This window comes from Anomaloglossus baeobatrachus, chromosome 7, assembly GCF_048569485.1.
Source record: "Anomaloglossus baeobatrachus isolate aAnoBae1 chromosome 7, aAnoBae1.hap1, whole genome shotgun sequence".
Taxonomy (NCBI): Eukaryota; Metazoa; Chordata; class Amphibia; order Anura; family Aromobatidae; genus Anomaloglossus; species Anomaloglossus baeobatrachus.
The window spans coordinates 53,722,422-53,748,169 of NC_134359.1; the positions used below are offsets into that span (position 1 = coordinate 53,722,422).

Here is a 25,748-nt window from a genome sequence, read left to right on the forward strand (position 1 = left end):
CCCAGGTAAGACGCTTCTGGCGTTGTCTATTACCCATGAGTGGCTTGACACAAGGAATGTGACACTTGTAGCCCATGTCCTGGATACTTCTGTGTGTGGTGGCTCTTGAAGCACTGACTCCAGCAGCAGTCCATTCCATGTGAATCTCCACCAAATTTTTGAATGGCTTTTTCTTAACAATCCTATCAAGGATGTGGTTATCCCGGTTGCTTGTGCACCTTTTTCTACCACACTTTTTCCTTCCACTCAACTTTCCATTAATATGCCTGGATACAGCACTCTGTGAACAGCCAGCTTCTTTAGCAATGACCTTTTGTGGCTTACCCTCCTTGTGGAGTGTGTCAATGACTGCCTTCTGGACATCTGTCAAGTCAGCAGTCTTCCCCATGATTGTGTAGCCTACTGAACCAGACTAAGGGACCATATTAAACGCTTAGGAAGCTTTTACAGGTGTTTTGTGTTAATTATACTAATTTTCTGAGATAATAATTTTTGGGTTTTCATTGGCTGTAAGCCATAATCAGCAACATTAACAGAAATAAACACTTGAAAAAGATCCTTCTGTGTGTAATGACTCTATATAATATATAGGAATAGATCCCTCTGTGTGTAATGACTCTATATAATATATAGGAATAGATCCTTCTGTGTGTAATGACTCTATATAATATATGCGTTTCACTTTTTGTATTGAATTACTGAAATAAATTAACTTTTTGATGATATTCTAATTTATTGAGATGCACTTGTATGTATTTCACACATCATTAAAAAAGGCTATGTTTACACCCATGATTTGATTCTAAGCCAAAATATACAGCAGGGTCAGTCTTATTTCTGATTCTGATGAGCAGAACCTAACACGTACTGAAACACACACAGTATAAAATAGCAAAGGATGAAGATAAATGGCAAAGATACGCAAGATTTTACTTTTGTTGACTATACAGTCAATGTTACCCAAAGGTGGAGTCTTCTATTAAAATAAATATATACTGTATAAAGAACAAAGCAGTAAATGTGGGTGTGATGGGAAATAGAGACAATTCATACACTGGAGGGATACACGATGGCGGGAAGGAAAGGTCACATCATTAGACTAGATTTAGACTGACCACTCTTTACAAGCTACACCTCTAGGAAATAGAATTGTACTGGCTGGACGAGCTCTTTCAGCCCATGCACTATTAAGTCTGAATTTTATTTGATTTGTATCATCAATAGAAATGTTCTATACAGTATATCATGTTTTTTTTTATTTATTTTTAAATATATTCTTTTATGATATTTTTCTGTTTTATTTTCCTTGATTTAACTCAACGTAATATTGCAGAGCTGACTTAGAGCTGAGCTATGCCAAGGGACTGGAGAAAGTTTCCAATAAGCTGGCAAAAGCCTTGGATGGCACGAAGAACAAGTAAGTAAATATATTCTGTATCTTCAATTTACAGTAAATGAATGATGAATTGTAATGTAATAAATGTGATTTTATATAGGATATAAACATCCTTGACTTATAAAGAAATATTTTTACATGTTAATAGTTTCCTTTAAGTAATAAAATTGCACTTCAGACAATCTAGTGGGAATGTCTCTACCAGTGATAGAGTCTGGATGGTCTGTGTCATCCAGGATGCTCCTTTTTACACTGCTCAGAACTGCACTTATGCCCCTTCATGCGCTTTCTTCCTCGTCTATAACCTATTTTCTCTTCTCTCTGCAAAACATTAGTATACAACCTCCTCCTCTGCCCTACTGGTATCTCTAACATTGGGTGGAGGGAAAGGGGACCAGAAAGCTGAAGGAGTTCTGACAGATTTGTAAACATTTTTGCAAGGCACTAATATATAAAAGACTTACAGACACTCGGCAGCAGAAAAATTATATACATTTTTTTATGACAATTTAGAAACCTGTCATCAGATTCATCCTGACCGAACTCATGAATCAGCCAAGTACTGTATTTTTCGGATTATAAGACGCACTTTTCCTCCCAAACATTTGGGAGGAAAATGAGTGATGCATCTTACAATATGAATGTAGCTTATCAGGAGGTGGTGGAGAGGGGTAGCAGGAGGCAAGCGCTGTGCTGAGGGCTGCAGGTGCCTGTGCTGAGGACTGCGAGTGCCTGTGCTGAGGACTGCGGGTGCCCGTGTTGTGGGCGCCTGTGCTGCGGCAGGGGCCATCTTGAAAATGTTGGTGGTGCAGGCTTCCAATAATGGTGCCCGGAGTTGGCGCATGCACAGATGGAGCTCTCGGCTCAAGATCTCATCTGGGCATGCGCCGCCTCTGGGCGCAATTTCTTTGAGGCCTACACCGCCGACAGTTTCTGGATGTTCCTGCCTCACAGCGCCCGCAGCGAGCATCTGGGATACCTGCCACACCGGCTGCATCATCACCCTACTCCACCACTGCCCCTACCTCCTGTGAGTCTGCTCCACCACCGCTGCCACCCCCCCCCAAGGTAAAACACCACTGAATTATAAGACGGATCCCATTTTTTTTACATCTTTTTTCTCTAAATTTGGGGTGTGTGTGTCTTATAATCCGGTGCGTCTTATAAACTGAAACATATGGTACTTTTTTTTCTGAATTGCTGCAGCATTTCAGATAAAACATCCTTTCAACAGCCGGATGGGGATTAAGCATCTTGGTTGGCTAGTCTGGGGCAGGTTCTTGGAGGCATCTCCCCACCATAATTCCTTTGACTGATATATATTTGTGCACACAGTGGATGTTAAGGTGATTTATTATTGTCCGTCTATTGCACTCTATTGAGTCAGGCTGTAGAGCCTTAAAGGGCATCTGTCAGTAGGATCAACCCTCGATTAATCTGGCATAAATCTTTTAAGCTCATTTGCATGTAAGAAAAACACAAATTTATCGAAAACCATTCATCAGATCGCAGCTCTCAAGGTATCATTCAATTCAGCTTCCTATGACCTTCATGTCCATATAAATGGCTAAGGAGAGTTGATCCTACTGACATATTCCCTTTAACACTAAATGACCGATTTTGCAAATACAAAAGGATTTTTCTTTGGGAACAATTCTTACTATTTCATTTTAGAGTACTGCATAGGAGCAAGTGTTTCCTCTGCATGCTGATACATCAGATTTTGGGGTTATCTTATTTGAGGGAGTTGTCCACTACTAGAACAGCCCCTTTTGACTCCACTTGTTTTCCCCAGTTAAAATAAAATACCCTGTACTCACCTCCCATTCTGGCATCATTCCAAGCACTGTAGTTAACCATAGTTCGGGGCTCTGGTGACATTGTGACGTCAGGCGCACTCCACATCCAATCACCGCCGGCTTCTCCCTCCCCATGTTCGGATCAAATGAGTTCATCAACAGGACGCTGCAGCTCACTTCCTATTGATTGCTCATTTGGTCTGAAGCGAAGGCAGGAGAGAAACTGGCAGTGATTGGACAAGTGGCTTGTGTGACATCACAATGTTACGTGAACCTGGACCGCAATTACCGACAGCACTATAACGGCACCAGAATGTGAGGTGAGTACATGGTCTTTTATTTTAACTGGGAAAGCAAGTGGAGTCAGAAGGGGCTGTCCTAGTAGTGCACAACCCCTTTAATAAGGGTTCTATTATGAAATTTTGACCTAGGGTTTTGTAACAACGTCCATCTTTCGGCTAGATCAGATATCGTCTGCATAGAGAGTTCTGGCAAGTCCATGAATTAGACGCACAACCTTTTCGAGTCTCATGGGAATTTTATGATATTCCATTTTCCTTGGGGTGGCGCTGCAGCATTATTGTATATCTAGATTCCCTTCTAGACTACAGCTGATTATTGGTCCAGGTTGTCTGTTCAGACTATATTCTAATTATACTTACAGCTGTCTGTAGCCATCAATTTGCCTATCGGCAAAGAGTTGTAAAGCATTCACACATTAAAGTTTCAACCCTTGGAAGTTTCGTTGCCTGTAGGGTCAGAGCCATGGACGTGCGCTGGGTCCCTATTGGAGTTTTGTTAATTTTTTGCTTCCAGCCCTCACGATACACAAGTGTTTGCTAAATCACATTTCACTTTGGCCACATTTATGGGAAATGCAGTATGATGTAATAAAGTCAATGAAGATAATGCGAGTAGAACATTAATATACAGTCACACCCATAGTGATTCAGTGTTAAGGCAACAATAAATTTCCTACATTCTGTGACTTTAGAAGAAGAAGCTGCCAAACAAGCAAATGATCAGTCAGCACAATCCTCGTATCTATAGCCTGATGGACGGTGCACTCTGACCTTACAGTGAAATGCAATCATATTTTCATTGTGTGGGAAGGTTATTTATCCTAACGAAGAGATAACTTCATATATCCACAACGATATTTCATTAAAAAAAGTATATTTTAAAGTTTTGGGGTTTTTTTGTTTTTTTTTTAGAAAAGTGACAACTCTACAAATCATATTTCCTCAAGCTCTGTAGGCATAAGAATATCATGTGGTAGCCCCTTGATCAGAGATCCTCCATCTAGGAGCCATGGTCATGAGCAGCTAGTAAGCAGCAGATTTCACTTTGTTGGTCTACGACACTCTTGTTTTACATTTTTTTCCATTTCTCTCTAACAGTTGAAAGCAACTTCATCGTGTGTCATTAGTTTGCGACAAGTCCCAGTGCTAAACCCCTGCAGAAATGCTCCCAATGAAGGGGGAATATACTGCTTTATTCGAGCTGTAAAGTCCCTAACTGTAAGAACCAAAATGCAGAGGAATATTTAGGGTTCAGCGTTCTCCTCTTGACGAAGCTTTCTAAGGTCATCTGTCAGTGGTATAACTTGAAAATTGTGATCCTCAAGGCAAAAATCTCAAACAAGGACCACAACAATCACAGCCCTTTAATGAAATTTGTCTTCTTATTTGGCCCAAAATGACCGTTTGGGTCCCCATAGGTTCCAAGGCTTGCACCTATTATAGTCAAGACAACAATAGATAGCTGTCAGCAAAATGTTGGTTCAGCCAATAACTACCTCTCACAACACTCCTACTTTTGAGTGTTCCTGTGTTTTGTTTGAGAGAACCACTGTCAGGAGAAAAATTGGATCACCGATTCAAAATCAGACATGTCGGATTATTCTCTTTCCCCAAAATAATCATCAAAGGAAATTCAGGAGTCCTCCATACACAATAGACTTTCAGCTGATCCAGTATCATTGGGTTTGGCTAACGTTAGTCTAATGTGTATGGGGCCTTTATCTGCTATCTATGTCCTGGCATCAGCCTTGGTTACTGCCCAAAAATCCTCTAGACTTTGAAAGTCTAATAGTCCCAAGGCAGAAAATAGAAAAGTTGGCTGAATTTATCGTTTTTGGAATACTCAATCTTCAATATAATATGTATGGGGGTCTCTTGACTCTCCCCTGATAAATAATGTCAGAGGAAAAAAGGATCCGGCATATAAAATTTCTATCAGGCTCCTGTCAACAACTTTCACCTCTTGAAAACCGATAAAGTTCAGAGACAAAAATGAATATGTCTGACAGCTACCGCAAGGGCTTCGTTTACATAAATGACAAAAAATGGTATCAAACTCATGTCCCATGGGCTTTGGTATATATTATCCAGCTCCTCGTCCCCGATGTATAACATTTGGCCCCTCAGTCCTGGTGTAAAACATTCGGCCCTTCACCCCTGGTGTATAACATTCGGCTCTTCACCCCTGATGTATAACATTGGACCCTTCATTACGGTGTATAACATTCGGCCCCTCACCCCTGGTGTATAACATTCAGCCTCTCGCCCACAGTGTATAACATTCGGCCTCTCGCCCCCAGTGTATAACATCCGACCCCTCGCCCCAGAGTATAACATCCATCCCCTCATCATCGGTGTATAACACTTGGCCCCTCACCCCCATTGTATAACACTCGGCCCCCCACCCTGGTTTATAACATTCGGCACCTCGCCCCTGGTGTATAACATTCAACTCCTCGTCCCCGGGGTATAACATCCGACCCCTCGCCAAGTCATCTGTCTAATGATACAGAATTGCTGTTGGCAAAGATCTCATTGATACCAGTGCAGTTCTGTAATAAGAGACACCGGTGTAACAAATCCGTTCATGATATTTCATCCCTCTTAAATCTACCTCCATCACTTGTGAGTGATATTATTGAGAAGTGGAAGGAACCGCAGACACTCAGCCACAAAGTGGAGACCCCGTAATGTTACAGAGTGGGGGGCCTAGTGCTGAGAAGCTGAGAAAAGTCAGCACAGAGTATTGTGACTTTCACAGCTTCTCAGCACTTGGCCCTCTGTTCTGTAACGTTACATGGTCTCCACTTTGTAACTTCAGAGTCCAAACCTCCTCTGGAATTAACATCAGCACAAACACTGCCCCCCACCAGGAGCTTCATGGCCAAGCAGCTGCTTGCAGCTTTACATCACCAAGCAAAATGGACCACTTGGATAGAGTAATGTAAAGTTGCTGTCGCTGGACTCTGGAGCTGAGGAAACATGTCTTGTGCAGTTGTGAAGCCCCACAGGTGTGTAGCGGTGCATTACCTTTAGGGACTCCACGTGATGGGACGGTTCTGGTCACAGGTAGGGAACCTTCTTGGGATTGTCGTGACGCTACTCTCAGAATTGCGGTCAATGGGGACCGCCACTGCAGATTAAGGGATCCCTGGGGCTGATGGTGGGTGCAGTCAGTTGTAATAGCCTCCTGAGAGTGAGGCAAGCCCCAGGGCCCTGTGTAGGTGTGTGGAACCACAAGTCGCAGAATGACTCACACGCACAAGCAGAATGTCTTTCAGGGGTTTTACTCACTGATGGTGGCAGGGTGAGTAACCCGGGTGTAGCTGGGATGAACCAGGCTGGAACCAGGCGTCCTTCAGGCTGACTTGTGAGGGTGGCTACTGACTCGCCTTCTCTAGCCCTTCTGTTATTTGTGATGACCCCGACTTGCAGTCCCTACGGGAGTCACCCAGGGAAGTTGCTGCTCCCCTTGTTTCGGCCTGTTTGCTTGTAGCCTGGACCAGGTCACTCTGGCTGCTTGCCTCCTGTGAACTATGGACCCCCACTTTGCTACGTGGCTGCGGACTCTGTGGTGTTGTCTTGGGGGTTTAAAGTGCCCCCTCAGGCAGGTTTGGCAGAAGAAAGGTGGATCTATTTCTGCACTGGGACCTGTTACCCGTGCGGGCCTGGTACCTCCATGGCAGTCCTCTTACTCTTCACTCCGTTGCTCTCTCTTTAGCCCTGGGTGGATTTCGGGTGGCACTACTAGGTGACCGCTCTCCCCCGTCAGTAGTCACTGCATGGACGCTGTTAGCTTGCAGCAGCTCCAGGGCCCTCCATCTGCTCTCCCTGAGCTCCACACTAAACTGGCTCACTCATGGGACCCGCACGTCTGCTCTGTCTGAGCTCCACTTCCACACTCCTCCTCCCTTGACACTCCTTCACTGACTGACTCAGTTCACTCCTCTTTTCTTCCTTTCCCCACTCGTGCCTGCCTACGCCACCTAGGAACCAGGCTCTCCACCGCACCCCTTGAGTGGACATGGAGGCCACGGCCCCTCCTGGAAGCTCTCAGGAGTCCTCCCAAAGGTACATGTGTGAGACCTGATCACTATGCGCCTGTGTAGTCACACCTCGGTCAGCCTTCTGGATTACCTGTATTGTACTGCCCCCAGCATGGGTGCAGTACTCAGTGGTGCCTGACCAGGTCAGGGGCGCCACACAGTGACAGATCATTCTTCTTTAGTTGACATTCTGCCGGTGTGGAAGAACTTGACCAGCCACAAAGAGCCCTGATCTCAACCCTACCATATTCCTTTGGGATTAACCAAGGTTGCCAACTTGTCCTTTTTTTTCTGGACATCTTATGAAAAAAATCAGACAGACAATATTTTTTTACAGACCCATCAAATTTTACAGCCCATAATTCTGATCAAAAGACATCAGCTGAATTCACTATAAACTGTAAAATGATAATTACATTAAAGATAATCTGAGTACGTTTCTTCAGCTTCAAAAAAATCACGGATGCTGTAAATTTTTTTACAAACAGGCCAAAAAATTGCTCTATTTTTACGGACTGTCCTGGATTATCTGGACAGTTGGCAATCCAGAGTAGAACACAGATTGTGAGCCCGGCCTTTCCTCCAACATCAATGACTTCATGAATTCTTTTCAGGATGAATCGGCACAAATTCCCACAGACACTTCCAAAATCATGTAAAAAGTCTTTCCAAAAGAGTGGAAGTTGTTATAGCTTTAAAGGATGTGACCAACTATTTATTAAAGGAGTTGTCCTCTATTTAGACCATCATTTCTTAGAGGACAAACCACCAGGATTTTCATATATAACCTAAAGCCAGTCCTATACTGGTGCTATCATGCTGATTCTATACATACCTTTAGTTGTGAGATCGGATGTATACTTTCTGAAATACAGGCAAGTAAAGTTTGTGAAATACAGTGCTACTTGATTGATAGGTGATGCAGAATATCTTATAGGTGGGTTGTGTTTTGCTAGTTATTCCCACCCCTGTCTGCTGCCTGTCCTGCCTCCCCCTGTCTCGGTTGTCACAGGGGGAGGAAAGAGGGACAGGGTGGAAGAAGGCCAGGAAGCAGATAGGGGTGGGAATAACTATCAAAATCCAACCCACCTATTAGATATTCCGTTGCACCTATCAATCAAGTAACAGTGTATTTCACAAACTTTACTTGCTTGTATTTCAGAAAGTATACATCCGATCTCACAACTAAAGGTATGTATAGAATCAGCATGATAGTACCAGTATAGCACTGGCTTTAGTTTATATAGGAAAATTCTGGTGATTGGTTCCTTTTAAATGACTGGGACACTGACTGCAAAGCTCACCTGAAATAACAATGTCACCGGAGTATCGGGGATCCAGCACAGACATCACTGGAATGGTGCTGGTGACAGAAGTGGTTATAAGCTTGTGTTATTCTACATGGGGGGGACTCGGTAATTTAAGAGGGGGTTGTCGACGCAGTGACAGCTCCTTTTATGCCTATGAATTTAAAATGGGATGCCATAAAAGCTCCTGTGGGTGTTACGTAGGGGAGTTCAAATATTTTTGTCCACATACTGTATATATGAACAGTAAATTAAAATAACAATTGCAAAGAATGCACAATCTAACAACTGTCTCCTCCATAGACCATCAGGAGGTACACTCATGAGAAATGCTCCCTGAAAAGTCCTAGTGACAAAGAATAATAAATGCTAAGTGACCTTCTTTACATGATCCCTATGCAGTGTGAAGAACATGAACCTTTACCATAGCATTATTGCACATTTTTTCACGGGTCAGGGCGGTGACATTTTCATTCCTTAGTTACAGATTAGATTTCAGATAAGATTATTAACCCTGAAGTTTAGAGTTCACATAAACTATGTAACATGAAGAGGGAAATAAGAAAAGAGAAGATTTTCAATGTTGAAACGATGTTTAGTAAATAAAAGTAACTTTTAACTGTAGGATATTTTGCAGCTTTTGGATTTAAAGAGGACCATGTATTGGAAAAGATGGCATAAAAGTTCTGTTTGCAACAGCTGTGACTAGTCCAATGCATTTTGAATGTATATTGGCAGACATACAGATTTCAATGACTTATGTCATGCCAGAACGAGGGACGGCCCGCCGTGCGGCATAACATAGAAGGAAAACCAGAGAAGATATAAAGGAAGATCCTTGCGATAGTGAGAGGGGTCACCACATCACACTCACCTGTGGCTGATCCCTGCACTCCCTAAAGTTGCTAAACGGGTCTTCCACCCATGCGCCGTCACGTTTCTAGGCCCTCACTGATTCTCAACTTAGCCTGAATGGGGTGTAAGCCAGCAGGACACTAGTCTCACTACTACAATACCACAACACTAGGAAGGTAAGACAAGCGGGTGGGGAAAAACAGAACAAAAGCACTCCTTGTTTTCTCCAGCAGGAAACTTCCCAGCTGCAACTGAAACAACACCTTACCTGCTCCAGAGCCTGACTCCTTCAAATGGTCAGTACAGAGATTCTATCACCGACATGGAGTAAAGCCAGGAGTGGGTATTTTTAGTGGAAGGGCGTGATGATAAAAAGCTGCAGCTGTGATTAAGGCTATAAGTAATCTCAGCCACAAGGGAAATAGTCCTTATTGCGTAACCCTTTCAGTTTGAAATGAAAGTAAATCCACTCCAATACAAGATGTAACATGCAGATGTGGCACACTCGTGACACTTTAATGTGGTAGGTCAAGGGTTCAGTTAGAGTGCAATAATACTCTTGTTGTCAAAAATACAAGATAATGTAAGAAGAGACTAGGAATCAGGTATCTGTCACAATGATCAGGGGAGAGCAGGAACCGAGGCTCTTAGGCTGGCCCTCAGACTAGGGTGGCACTGGCAATCCCTTATCTCTTCGTTACCTCTGAAGGTGAGGACATCTGAGCCGCCAACCTGATCTTGCTCCTGACCAGCCCTGATCGAATACCCCCTCCTTGCCTACCTCAGTGGAATGGCGGGGACAGGAGCGTGTTAACACCAACAGTAATAGACAAACAGGGGAAACCAAATCACTCCCACAGAATTATCAGACAACAAATGATAAGGAGGAAAACAAAGAGCATGGAGGAGATAACCAGAACACAGGAGGAATTTCACAGCACAACAAGCAACATACAGTAAATCACCAGTTACTGAAACACAGCAGCACATGGTTTGGTTTAGCAAAAAGCTATAGTCGGCATGGGAAGACAGATTCCTACATCTTAAAAAAGCAGGGAGAAAGTGTAATGAGTCTCCCGCAACATATTATCAAAAAGGTAACCAGCAGGCTAGCAGAAATTAACTCTTGCTAGTCTGATTACTAATGAGCACACAGCTGGTTGACGCCTGAGCCTGCCTGTGCAACACAAAACCACCAGAGACAGTATAGTGAGGAGTGTCAGAGTCTGTGTGATACTATAGTCTTCCAAATGTCAGGGTCCATTCTTGAAGGTCCCATTATGGAAGGCAAGTGGGAAATAGTAAGCTAGTCCACTGCAAGAACTGTTTCAAGATTTGGGGCTACAGGAAGGTTTCCCATATTTTCTATTTATAAGGAATCAGTAATTGGCAAAACAGGTTTATTTGATCCAGTAGCAACCACTAAATCATTAGAAAAAGAGGCTTTTTTTTCAGAAATAGCATGACTCTTGCGTATGGGCTGTGCCTGGTACTGCAGCTCTTATGGCAGTTGCAATACCACACACAGCCTATGATGAAGAGTGGAGCTGTTTCTAGAAATCAAAGCACCCCCTTTCTAATATTCTGTATAACAACTTTTCTACATTTGCAAAGTTTTCCTTTTTTTTCTCATCAGCATTTCCTTTGGTCTCAGTTATCGGCTTGATAAATGCATTATTAACTGTTGTGCATTTCCATGGTTTTCTGCTCTGCCGACTTGCAAGCCTATAAATTACACTTAATACTAAGATGATTATTCAGCTTTCTATTTTAATGAGACTGAAGCAGCTGCACCATCCGTATTATTAAGACGTCAGTGCCATTGGCAGGCAGCGCTGCAGTGGAGCAGCAGACGCTATGGAAGGGAGCAACATTCTGCTACTTCCAGATTTCACATCAATTCCCCAGTACTTTACTGGTCTCTACAATACATAATAAATGAGATTGCCACATTACAATAGCATTATACATTTTCAGGATTTTATTAAATTTGTCTGCAATATGTGCAAACCTGAAAGGGAAATTTTGCCGCAACCTCACTTAGCATGAAAGTAATGGGAGTGATTACATTTTATATACGGAGCTGTAGAAGAAGATGTTTGTGCTGTATAAATAAACAACAAATTCTAAGGCGATGTTATATATTGGTTGCAGAAATTTCTGCACTATTTCTGCATCTCTTGGTAGGAAAGATGGAGCGCATGCGTTTTTCAATTTCAGAATTCAATGGGTGAAAAATGCAGCAAAAACGCTGGAAGAATTGACATGCTGCACATTATTTTCTGCACCAAATCTGCAAAGAACAATACTCAATGTATGTGTGCCGCCCCTACTGCAGTCGGACTGCTTGGATCCGGGGGTTTTGCTGTAGCACGAGGGTCCCCGGACCCGAGGCTCAGCGGCCACTCAAATAAAAGGGGGGGAAATATTTACAAGGGACAGTTTGTGACGCCACCCGTGGTGTGTGGTAAGGGAGTACCGCCGCTGCCGATGGGAGTACCCGGGACTGATGGAGCGGGGCAGGTAGATGGTGATCCCTCCACAGGTAGGGAAGGCCCCGGGACTCCGGAGGGATGGGATTTTGTATGGTGGAGGTGATTTGGGCAGGTCAGGACCCGGGGAGGCAAGTGTACTCACACAGGCAGCACAGTTGTTACTGCGGCCAATAAGCAGACTCTGACACAGAAGTAAACCAATTCTCTGGGTGCCGCTGCCACTCTCGGGAGCTCGTCCGGGTGTCCGTTCCCACTAGTACTGCTTAGTGGTACGGAGCCTGCCTCCTTGCATAAATATAGAAGTTCCTAAGTGACCCGTCGGCCTGAAGCTTTCAGGGTCCCACTCCCTATATTGAAATAGTGGAGCTGTGCTCTTGTCGCGGGAGGAGGAGGGGACGCTGCGCTCACCCACTGCTCGGGTCCGGCTACTGCTGCTGCTGCTCGGTGGTGGCTCGAGCGGTGGGCCGGATCCCGGGGACTCGAGCGGCATTCCTCGCCCGTGAGTGAAAGGGGGGATTGGTGTGTGGTTTGGGGAGATATTGTCCGTAACGCCACCTACGGTTGTGGTGAAGTTGTGACACCACCGCTGCTCTGGACGAGGATCCCGGGAGCGATGACAGGGAGCAGCTTGGATGTTGGTTCTCCCCTCCGTGGGTAGGGGGTTGGTTTTCCCGGGGCCTCGGTGAGGGTTTTAGGGATTGCAGGCGGGTTATGGGGCCTGGTGAAGTGCAGGGTCGCGGGGGCAGCGCTGTGCCGCACGGCACGGTGGTACTCAGCCAGTAATTCACACGGAGTCTCTGGTCAAACAAACGGCTGGATGGACGGGTCCCACAGGCGGCTGCGGTTGTTCTCCTCCCGGTAGGTTGATGGTGACTGCCTTTCCCTACACCTGTGTTGTGTTTACGGTTCCAATGGCTTCCCACCGGTAACCAGCTCCCCAGCTTGGATGGATGCGGAGGGAGCCCCTTTTGCCCGCAGGCTCTGGCCCTGGGAACTGTAGCCTTGGCGGTGACTGTGTTTCCCTCTACGGTGTGAGCTGTTGCCTTTAATCGGGTCTTGACTGCTGAGAAACCCTGGAGGTTCCCTTCGCTAACGGATTTGACCGGTTTTACGGCGACTCCTAGCCTGGTCGGGGTCTGTAGGCCCTGCCGGATGGTGCTGGCTTCTCTTTGCTCTCCGATCTGGTACCGTCAGGCCACCACCCGTCCACGGTCCTTACAGTTCGCTCCAATTAGCCTCTCCTGCAGACGGTCACCACCGTCTGCCAACCTTGCTGTACCATCCGGGCCACACACCCGGACGCCGTCAGACTGCTCCTCTACCACTTCACTCCTCTAACTCCAAAACTAAACTAAACTGACTCCTTTTCCCGCCTCCAGGACTGTGAACTCCTCGGTGGGCGGGACCAACCACCTGGCCCACCCCCTGGTGTGGACATCAGCCCCTGGAGGAAGGCAACAAGGGTTTGTGTTTGACCTAGATGTGCCTAGCCGGGGTGTAGGGTGTGTTGGTGTAGTTCCTGTGATGACCTGGTTTGTCCAGGGCGCCACACTCTCGATGGCTGACACTTGAGATTTCAGTGGGCTGCATAAGCTGGAAGGCCCTATCCCCCTCGTTGTGTTGGTGCCTTTGATCTCTGAGCTCTTGGGGAAAGTTCATAAAGAGACTATCCTCCACAGGTGAATTATCAGGTTGCGTGAAGCTACTACCTGATCTAGGGTCATGTACCATGTGCTCGGTACCAGTCTGATTACTGGACTTCTAGTGCCGACCGTTCTCCAAAAGTAAGTCTCGGCACCCTCTCCCAGTACCCTGCGACCGGGTCTCCCACTCCTCTGCTCCCAGACCACCGTCTGCGACCCAACCAATGTCACACTGGGAGCTCCAACTCCCCCAGCTCCTCACTCTCTGAGGGATACTACTAAACTCCAGGGAGCTGCTACTCCCAGCGCCTCACTCTTTGGGAGCTACTGCTGAACTGACTTCCTCCCTCCCACCAGTCTGTCTGACCCCTAGGTGGGTGGCTCTCTTCCAGCCAGACCACCCACTGGTGTGCCTGACAGGGTGTGATGTGAGGTGTGGTTAGGATTTGAGTACTGATGGAAGCAATACCAGTGTGTAGGAACTCAGAACCATGGAAGGTGAGTTCTTTACCATGAGAGACAGGGGTGCAGTTCCCTGTGACACCCTGATAGTCAGGGGCGTCACATATGCACAGAACCTCAGAATTCTCATTGACTTTGCATCAGAATTTGTTTGCTGTTTTGTGATAAAACTGCACTCAAAAATGCATAAAAAATAGTGATAAAAATGCAGTGCGTGAACACAGTCTAAGACTATGTCTGCACGCTACAGTTTTGTGTTCACCACAAAGCTCCACACTGTTTTCACAAAAACGCATCTCGTGGCAAAAAATGCATTAAAAAAAATATGCATTTTTGATGCATTTTTGGTGCATTTTTAATGTGCTTTTTAACAATAGTCTGTGAAAACGCAGGAAAAATGCTAAGAAAATTGACATGCTGCATCTTTGTTGTTACCACAAAACTGCAGCAAAAAAAAAAAAAGCAACGTCCACACGGCAAATCTGAAATCTCATAGACTTTGCTGGGGCAGGATATGCAAGCAGTTTAGATGCAGTTTAGTCACCACACACCTGCACCAAGAACACATCAAAAACACATGTGCATGGTGCCTAAAGGAGGTTTCATTCTACGCTTGTGCTGAGTGCACACAACCATATTTTCTCCAACTGAGAAAACAGTCTGATTATGCTGTTCAGCTTCAGGTTAGCCTCTTATCAGAGTAGGATGTTTTTCTCGGAGGTGGAGAATAAAAAAAAATGTTTCTGCACCTTCTCCATTCTGCCATCTGTGAAATGCAGATCGCACTCAGATATCATCTGAGTGCCGTCCGATTTTTTTCACAGATCCATAAACTTGAATGGTGTAGTGCGATTAGATTCTCAGAGGAAAATCGTTCATGCTGCTATTTTTGCAGCATTCTGCAATTGTCAGCGAGAGACGTGTCACTAGCACCCATACAAGTCTATGGGTGCGAGTCAAACATTGGACTGCACTTGCATGATACCCAAGTGCAGTGCGATAATCGCAACAGCTGACAATGGAGAAGATGGGGACATTAACCCCTTCTTCTCCGCAGCTCCCGCCCTCTACTCCATAGCTGTGATCCGATCGCAGTTGTATGATACTTGGCTCAGGCTGGCAGCACAGCCAAGGGTCATCTGGATATTGCATCCAATGCGCTCACATTGCATGCTATACGTTCATGTGAATCCAGCCTTATGGTGGCTTTTTCATTCAGGAGGGCTAATCTCTTCCTCCTGGGGCAGAATATAACAACTGTAGAGCAGAATTTTGGTGGCACACTAGTTGGCAAGTGTTCTTCACTCATTACTTTCTAGACATTTGTACCTTTTTCTTGCTTCATGTGTTCTTCATTCATCATTTCAGACATTAGTCCTACTTCTGAGTTACGCTCAGTCTGGGTTTATTATTTCTGGCTCATATCTAATGCAAATTGTATTGTTGAACATGTCACCAGTCCCTTACATCAGACATGCATCACTGTATACACTTACAGTATAAACTTACCACATTGTCTAAAACATTGCATTACATGCAACAACAGACAATACCATGTTATTCCTGATGTCACGGTCATCTGCCTTTGTTTGGAGACTAGTGACAGTGTATCGCCCAGGGAATGGGGTACTTGGTCCCGGGCGGTGTATCACTGGGAAATGTCCCTTTGGTGGACGTTGCCTGGTCCCGTGCCCTGGGTGCTTTTTAATGGGGAGTATTTACAAGGGAGAATAAAGTCATTTGTGTGACACCACCTGCGGGTTGCGGTTAATTTGGGGGAACCGCCACTGCTGGATTAGTTACTCCTAGGGCTGGTGGTAATGGCAGCTGAGGTGGTAGGCCCTCCGCAGGTAGGGCTGTGCCTGGGAGCTGTATGATGGACGTGCCGGAATAAGGGAGACAACACCAGGGTTGTAATTAACAGTCTCTACTCACTCGTGGGCCCTTGGACGGCTGGTTCAGGTCCCTGTATTTCCAGTGCCAGTTGATGACTCGGTTGCTATGTCCCCGTCACTCTCAGTGTGGTTGGGTCCCCTTAGCGTGTAGCGTTTGGGGCCAACTGTCCCTTTGCAGTGGCAGTCTCCTTCTCCATACAGCGGGCAGTGTGGACCCTGTAGGGAGGTATGTGTCCGAACCCTGATCCTTGCTTTACTGCTGGTTCCCCCGAATCTGTGAGTCAGTGAGGTCTGTGCAGGTCCCCTCACTGTGGAGATATTTGCCAGGCCGTCTGAAACTGTCACCTGACCAAGGGCCCTGTGCCCCATGCCTGCTCTGGTCCCAGCGGTACCCAAGTGTACCTACCCTGGCGACCACTCTCCTGTGCTCCCAGGTCACATGACCCAGCTCTCAGGCACGTCTTTCTACTTACACTTCTTGCTCAGACTGTCTGCTGTCCCCTCCCACCAGGTTGTCTAGTTCCCTGGTCAGGCTCTGCCCTCTAGGTGGCCATCCCCTTGTGTGACTAGGCTGTGCCCCCTGGTGTGGAGTGGTAACTAGGATTTTGGTGTGTGTAGGTGTTTCTGGCACTGGTGTTCCAGGTCCCAGGGGGTAGGTCCTGCATCCCTGTGAGGATGAAGTTCCCTGTAGTGCCCTGAGTGTCTCAAGGGCGCTACAACAGCTTTACGACTGGAACCTCTCATCTCCATCTGGACTCTTCATCATTATTACTGTCACGGGCGGAGGAGGGAACTCTGCGCTCTCCCATTGCTCGGGTCCGGCTGCCGCTGCTGCTGCGGCCACTGCTGCTTGGTGGCTCGAGCGATGGGCCAGATCCCGGGGACTCGAGCGGCGTTCCTCGCCCGTGAGTGAAAAGGGGTTTGGTTTTGGGGATTTATTGTCCGTGACGCCACCCACGGTTGTGGTGATTTTTGGTGACACCACCGCTGCTCTGTATGGGGATCCCGGGAGCGGTGACAGGGAGCAGCAGAGTTGTTAGTTCTCCCCTCCGTGGGTAGGGGTTGGTTGTCCCGGGGCCCAGTGATGGGGTGGAGGATGAGGGATGGCAGGCCAGGTGCGGGGCCTTGTGAGGTGCAGGGTCGCGGGGGGCAGCGCTGTGCCTCACGGCACGGTGGTACTCACTCAGCCTGAGACGGTGACACAGTTCTCGGTAAAACACACGGCTGGAAAGACGGTTCCCACGGACGGCTGCTGTTGCTTTTCCCCGGTAGTTAACGGTGACTGTCTCTTTCCCTGCACCTTGTGTAATGTTGGTAGCGATGGGTTCCCACCGGTAACCCGCTCCCCGACTTGGATATGGGCCGGAGGAGCCCCTCTTTGCCCGCAGGCACTGGCCCTGAGAAACTGGTGCCTTGGCGGTGGCGGTGTCTCTCTCATACGGTTGGACGGTTGCCTTCAATCGGGACTTAGTTGTTTGGAAACCCGGAGGTCCCCTTCACTGACGGATTTGGCAAATTTACGGTGACTCATAGCCTTGCCGGGATCCGAAAGGCCCCTGCCAATGGTGCTGGCTTCTCCTTGTGTACCGGTCCGGTACCGCCGGGTCACCACCCGTCCACGGTCCTCACGGCACCTCCGATAGGCCACTCCTGCAGACGGTCACCGCCGTCTGCTAACCTTGCTGTCTCTGTCCGGGGCACACACCCGGACCAACTTCAGGCTCTGTTGCTGTCACTTTTCTCCTCACACTTGCTCCTCTACCACTCAACTCCTCTCACTTCCTCCTCCAAACTCTAACTCCCTGTGTTCTCCCTCCTCCAGGACTGTGAACTCCTTGGTGGGTGGAGACCAACCGCCTGGCTCCACCCCCTGGTGTGGACATCAGCCCCTGGGGAGGGCAACAAGGATTTCTGGTCTAGCTTTGATGTACCTAACCGGGGTGTAGGGTGTGGTGATGTCATTACCTGTGACCCCTGGCTTGTCCAGGGCGTCACATTACAGTATGTAGATTAAACTGGATTCCATAGTCCATGTGCTGGGTTTTTATAACATATATGATTTTTTTTTATATCCAGTTGCATTAATACTGCCTGGACTTGTGCTTCTGAAGAAATGAAGGCCAAAGCTGAAGTCCATAGGTAAGTGCACAATTTGCCTCCAATATTGCATATTAAATATATTGCGTATGGGCGATACCAGTCCATGACATTAGTTAGGGCGCGGTTGACCGGACTGTGTGCATTATCAGATACTATAAAATGCGTGATATGAAACCATAGTGCCCACCATATTGCAGTCTGTGCAGTATTTTCTGCCGCAAATTGCGGCATTTTCACCCCTACAAATATTGAAACAGTATACATTAAATAAAATATTTCTATAACATCTAATTAATCATTCTATGATTTAAAAATATGGGCCTCAATTAATATTTTATTTAAGTCTCTTTTCTTGTGGTATTCATTAGCATTTTATTTTTTAAGCACATTTTTCAAAGTAACGCAATCAATTAACAAATTTTCCCAAAAACAAAATCGTGTTTAGTTTTTGTCTTTGACTTTTTTTGCGACTCTTCTTAACACAAAAAAAGTTGCACGTTTTTCAAAAATGCTGCAAAAATTTTATTTTTTTGGAGCATAAAGAACATAAAATCACTCCAAGGCATGGGAGCACATTTTGCATAATTTTTTTTTACTTTTTGAAAATTCACAAATGATAAATCAAGCAAAAACATCTGGAAACCTTAAACACTGCCCACAATAACGAACATTGAAAGGGAAAAAAAAATAAAAATAGGTGAACATTTAAAAAATAGACTAAAAAAATACAATTTATAAACTAAACAAAAAGAGAAATAATAAATAAGATTCTTGGACCATATAAAAAACCTACAACATGATGCGGCTGAGAGTGAGACTGTAAGGTAAGGGTGGATCAGGGCTGCTGGTTGAAGACAAGACCGAGGAGAATGTTGGCTCTCGTTCTTCAGCTTTCTAGAGTACAGAGACTGCTGCACAAGACTGAGTGTCGGCAGCAGGAGAGATGACTACAAGAATACGGCAAGAAACCTGCTTTCATAGAGTATAGTGTAGATGTGTTTTCAAAGTGGCGGCAGAGAGGATCTGAAAATATTCTTGTTCAAAGTGTAGTTGGCCAGTCCTACGTGATAAACTTTCACATTAGTTCACAAAGGCTTACATTGTATAGGATATTAAGCAGGAGACAACAGCACTGGCGATGGTGAGGCAGCAGCTCTGGCGGTGATGAAGCAGCAGCTCTGGTGGTGGTGAGGCAGCAGCTCTGGTAGTGGTGCGGCAACAGCTCTGGCAGTGGTGAGGCAGGAGCTCTGGTGGTGATGAAGCAGCAGTTCTGGCGGTGATTAAGCAGCAGCTCTGGTGGTGGTGAGGTAGCAGCTCTGGTGGTGGTGAAGCAGCAGATCTGGCGGTGGTGAAGCAGCAGATCTGGCAGTGTTGAGACAGCAGCTTTGGCAGTGGTGAGGCAGCAGCTCTGGCAGTGGTGAGGCAGCAGCTCTGGCAGTGGTGAGGCAGCAACTCTGGCGGTGGTGAGGCAGCAGCTCTGGTGGTGGTGAGGCAGCAGCTCTGGCAGTGGTGAGGCAGCAGCTCTGGCAGTGGTGAGGCAGCAGCTTTGGCGGTGGTGAGGCAGCAGCTCTGGCAGTGGTGCGGCAACAGCTCTGGCAGTGGTGAGGCATGAGCTCTGGCGGTGATGAAGCAGCAGCTCTGGTGGTGGTGAGGTAGCAGCTATGGCGGTGGTGAGGCAGCAGCTCTGGCAGTGGTGAGGTAGCAGCTCTGTCGGTGGTGAGGAAGCAGCTCTGGCAGTGGTGATGCAGCAGCTCTTGCGGTGGTGAGGCAGCAGCTCTGGCAGTGGTGAGGCAACAGCTCTGGCGGTGCTGAGGCAGCAGCTCTGTCAGTGGTGAGGTAGCAGCTCTGGCAGTGGTGATGCAACAGCTCTGGCTGTGGTGAGGCAGCAGCTCTGGTGGTGGTTAGGCGAAGCTCTGGTTGTGGTGCGGCAGCAGCTCTGGCAGTGGAGAGGCAGCAACTCTGGCGATGGTGAGGCAGTGGTGAGGCTGTGGGGTCATTGGAGATTATAGGCAATTCTGAACAGATGAGTTTTCAAGTTCCCTTTGAAGCTTGCAAGTGTAGCAGATAATCTGACATGTTGAGGCAGCGAATTCCAGAAGACAGGGGATGCTCGGTAGACGTCTTGGAGGCAATTGGATGAGGAATGGATAAGTCTGGAGGAGAGAAAGAGATCTTGGGAGGACTGGAAATTACACTTTGGAGTGTAGCGGGAGATTAGTTTGGCGGTATACAGAGGAGACAGATTATGGACGGCTTTGTAGGTCAGTGTTAGTAGTTTGAATTTGATACAGTGGAGAATTGGGAGCCAATAGAGGGATTTGCAGAGGGGAGAAGGGGGTGAGAAGGGGGGTAGTAGTGAGGAGTAAGGTGCCCCATCAGCGCATACACCCAAATTTCGTTCTTTGGGGGTTCAAGTGTAAGCCCCGACAGAGCCACTGACCATAGAAGACCATTATGTGATCCCAACCTGAGACAATACAGGTCATTTTTAGAGGGTCCAAGCCCAATGTCATCAGCTGGGTGCTCTGGACTATAAGACATGAGAGAAGCTTCAGTTCTCTGCTCTTTATATAGATGAAATGTGGAGGTTAGAGAAAAAGAGTTTATTGTTATTGTAAAAAAAAATATCTACTGGTGATTTATCCAGTTTAACGGCCTCATAACCCAATCTGCCTTCTCTGCATTGTTTAGAAAACTTGGCACAGCTATCGTCCAAGAAGCCATAAAACCAACAAATCAAGTCCTGGACGAGCACGAAAAGAAGAGGAAGAAGGTAAACAGTAGTCTGTATTTATTGTATTTATGGTGCTGAATTTGTGTGTTTCTTTGCTTAGAGGAGTCAGGATATATTTCTTTATAATCCTTCTTCCTTAGTGATATAGTAAATGCTTCAGTGATATTTAGTCATTCACATTCATCATTGGCTTTTGGAGTCTGATGTGATCGAACAGTAAACCTCAATGTCTCAGAGACTTACTAGAAATTAAAGGGTTTTTCCAGTACATTAATATTGTTTGCCTACCCTTGGGATAGGTGATCAGTTAAATACTGGTGGTAGTGCAACTACCCCACCGGTGAGCTGTTCCCAGTGCTGCCGTCACCGGCTGGTTGTGAGCAGCACAGCTCCGTCAACTGCACAGAGGCCACAGAGGGTTACAGGGGCAGATGTGCAGTACCCGGCCGCAGCCACTATACAAGTGATGGAGCTATGCTGTTCCGCTCCGGCCACTGCATCTGATTTGACGGGTTGCCGGTTGTTGCGCCATCACCAAACTGGACTTGATGACCTATCTCAAGTATAGACCACCATATTAACATAGAGGAATACCCCGTTAACTTGGAAAAATGTAATTAGATAATTGTAAATATTATTTGATTGGCAGTAAAAGACATTTATTTACATTGATACAATAAAAATGTATAGATTGAAAGTATTTAAAGTTAATATGGTAGAGAGGTTTAATTAAAAACCGCGCCACTCTTGTCCATGGGTTGGCCAGAAATAGGGTCTATATTTTTCCAGATATTGTGCCACATCTTGCCATGAGGTGTTTCTGGTATTACAGTCTTGTTCAATTCACTTATATAGGTACTGTAATAGCTCACAACCCTTGAACAGGCGAGGTACTCTTTCTATGAAAATAATCAGAGCCTTTTTCTTCAATTGAATATCCTCGTAAAGGGTTATTTCCATCTTTATAGATGGATATTGTGAAATATTGCTTAGAAAATCAAGCACTTCTGTAAGCTACCGCTTATTAAAATGCAGCTGATCTTGAGATATTAGCTGTCTTCTTTTATTTTGTTTACAGCCCGTTGCCTAACAGACCGTCTACTGCTGCTGCCTAGCTTGTAAATGCGCTGAAGCTAGCCAGCATTAGGAGGTAACAGTTTGCTCCAGAATTATGTCCAGCTTTAAGACAATGCTTACAAGCTCAATAAAGAAGAGCTTGTAAGCACTGCTCATGCTCTGCTGCAAAGCTTGTAAGTGCGCTGAAGCTGGCCAGCATTAGCAGGTAACAGTGAGCTCCAGTGATCCTGGCCAGCTTCAAAACAGTGCTTACAATTGCAATATAAAACAGCTTGTAAGCACTGCTCATGCTCTGCTGCATAGCTTGTAAGTGTGCTGAAACTGGCCAGCATTAGAAGGTAACAGTGAGCTTCAGCAATCCTGGTTAGCTTCAAAACAATGCTTTGCAAGCTTAATAAAATCCAGCTTGTAAGCACTGCTCATTCTCTGCTGTATTGCTTGTAAGTGCACTGAAGCTGTCCAGCATTAGGAGGTAACAGTGCGCTCCAGCGACCCTGGCCAGCTTCAAAACAGTGCTTACAAGCGCAATAATAAAAAGCTTGAAAGCACTGCTCATGCTCTGCTTTCTAGCTTGTTTGTGCGCTGAAGCTGGCCAGCATTAGAAGGTGACTGCGCTCCAGCGATCCTACCCAACTTCAAAACAATGCTTTACAAGCTTAATAAAAAAACAGCTGGTAAGCACTGCTTATGCTCTGCGGTCCAGCAGCAGTGCTTGGTCTCCAAAGCAATAAGCTGTAAATGAAAGAAAAAAATGTTACTATCTCAAGAACAGCTGATAAATTTATCATTTTAATAAACAGAAAATTGCAAAATTGTTTGTATTTACAAGCACTCTCCAACAATATACCCATTTATGAAGGTGGGAATGACCTTTTATGATTCAATAATTTTTAGTAGGTTTTCATCAAACACAAACAATACAGACATACACAAAAGAAGAAACAACAAAATTAGTAAAAACTATCATATCATCAAACCAACCGTTTAAGCATCATGTATAACGTTTGTAACAGAATTAGAACTAGATTAGATTTAAACTTTTATGTGTAGTTGTTAAAAAATACAAAAAAAGACAGTTTACACTCTGATAATGCTAAAGTATGGAAACCATGAATATGTGAACATGGACCTGCATTACTGCTAAGGAAAATCTAAGAAAAATGAGATATTTAGCATATATAAATGGCCATTTGTATATCTGCCCAGTTGCCACTTCACGGCATATCTCGTAACTGGGTACCTACACTATGCTGAAGCCTCTCTCTGGGTTAAAAACCTCCTGTGTATGGGCAAGTAGGAACCTGCTATATAGGATAACATTACCTGTGGCAAGTGGGAGAGGGGTGCATGGTCAGAAGGTATGACCCTCTTAATATAGACAAAAAGACTGACGGCACTCACCAAACTGAGGTGAGGTGTAATCTTATCCTATATAGCAGGTTCCTTAGATTTTCCTTAGCAGTAATGCAGGTCCATGTTCACACATTCATGGTTTCCATACTTTAGCATTATCAGAGTGCAAACTGTCTTTTTTTGTATTTTATGTTATGTTCAGTTATGCACCTGTTCACAGCTCAGTTTGGTGAGTGCCGTCAGTCTTTTTGTCTATAGTTGTTAAAAAAGTTAGTCCATGGGGGAACAACCTTTTAAAGATGTTTCTATGGAGCTCCATTTTACTAGACATAGGAATATATGTGAAATTATATGGATACCTCCTGGATAGTCATCTGCCTGCTCCTGAGATATCCCTGGCCTTTTGGAAAGGGCTCTCTAAGAATATTGGCCCTGACTCTCCAAAATATCATCATACATTTCCCACAATTGTAAAATTCATTATCACAGTCCTTTACATGCAAGCTAATACTATTCCAGAAGTGGCAATGTGCCCCCTTACCTACTGCACAGGTCACATGTACTGTATGTATATCCCTTTCCTAATGTGTCTACACCCAAATTATTGGTTATGGGACCACCTGAATCTCACGAAACAGCAAATATTGGAAAAGAGGGAAAGAGCATATTGAATTTTAAGATGCCTGATAAATGGGAGTCATGCCACTATCAGATAGAAATATAGCTAGAAAAACAGAAGCACTGATAGGGTCTTACCAGATTAAAAAACAAGATAATATATGATATAATACACTCACCAGATGTGGTTGTGAAGGGTCACAACCACAATAGATAGCATGAGATAATGGCGGCTGCTGTGGGCCCACGTGGAATTGTCTTCAAAGCAGGAGGAGAAGAAGGGTTAATCTCGTGCAATCTGCCAGAATAAGATGTGGAGATGTTGATAGATTAATAACTCTTTTATTCCATAGGTCTATGCGTTTCAAGGTATGGAGACCTCTTCCTCAGGACCAGAATATCAACAAAAAGTTTGTTGATATTCTGGTCCTGAGGAAGAAGTCTCCATACCTCGAAACGCATAGACCTATGGAATAAAAGAATTATTAATCTATCAACATCTCCACATCTTATTCTGGCAGATTGCGCGAGATTAACCCTTTTTCTCCTCCTGCTTTGAAGACTATCAGATAGAAGGCTTTTAGTTCCCGCTTGCTATTTTAAATGAATAGTCATGTTTATTCGATCTGAGAAAAAAGTTTGATCTGACGCCAGATTACAAACCAGAGTTTGTTTTGCTTCCCATGTAAATTCCCGCAGCGAAACATGGTGTAACATTACATTCATCACGCTGCGGCAGTAGGTGTAATATGTCATCATCAGCGAGCTTTCCTCATGTAGTCACAGCCAAAGTTGACAGCATGAAGAATAAATGGACACAATAATAATGAGTTTCCTCTCGCCTATAAGCTAGATAATGAAGTGGACAAGATGGCAAGCGTTGTGTTAAGCAACTGGAGACAACAAATAAAGGTAAGGTCTCTATTATGGAGGGAGGGAAGTCCGCAGCTGTGTCGGTGAATGAAATGTAACATGTTTTACAGATAAAGAAAAAACTAACGGATCATACAAAAAAACACGAAGCGCTTTTTCATCAAGTGGAAAATGAAAATGCCAAAGAAACAGTGACGGAGAAAGACAAGCAGAAGGTGGAAATATGGTCAATTGTTTGCTAGGTTTACAGGATATCTATAAAACACATGCAACACAAGGTTTGAGATGATGAAAACCCAGAAGACCTCCATTGGTCATCTTGATTCACATGATGCTGGTCCAGTACCACCGAACAAGATTATTGTGAACCTTATACTAACTCACCTGCGCCTCTTCTGATTATTAGGCTGCCATGATGTCATTATTTTGCAGTACGACACACACACATGATGTTATTGCCACCTACTAATCTGGAGAAGCGCCCAGATTCCATAGGTAGTAGGAGGTTGGCGGTGGTCATGTAGAGGGCAGCACAAAACTGACCTGGCAGGTGGACAAGGGTCATACGAGTTTTTTGCTCAAATTTATTATCCATGGAATCTATTAATTTTTATTAGCACGAAAAAAAATGCCTTAAAGGGAAATTTCAACATAGAAATTAGCATTAAAGCAGACTATATATTATACACCAATCAGTCAAAACATTATACAACCTCGCTAATAGTGTGTAGGTTCACCTTGGAGAGCCAGTATTCCTCTGAGTCAAGGCATGGCGTCCAGAAGATTTCTGTCA

At 45.3% G+C, this 25,748-nt stretch overlaps 1 protein-coding gene across 1 annotated transcript in view; it reads left to right on the plus strand.

Annotated features, from left to right (window-relative positions):
- NOSTRIN (nitric oxide synthase trafficking) overlaps window positions 1-25,748 on the plus strand; it is a 106,339-nt gene that overhangs the window by 39,183 nt on the left and 41,408 nt on the right. Inside the window, exons 3-7 of the mRNA XM_075318854.1 lie at window positions 1,334-1,417; window positions 18,277-18,339; window positions 20,992-21,073; window positions 24,932-24,994; window positions 25,066-25,170. Of these exons, the coding sequence (XP_075174969.1) occupies window positions 1,334-1,417; window positions 18,277-18,339; window positions 20,992-21,073; window positions 24,932-24,994; window positions 25,066-25,170 (397 nt within the window). The remainder of the gene's footprint in view (window positions 1-1,333; window positions 1,418-18,276; window positions 18,340-20,991; window positions 21,074-24,931; window positions 24,995-25,065; window positions 25,171-25,748) is intronic.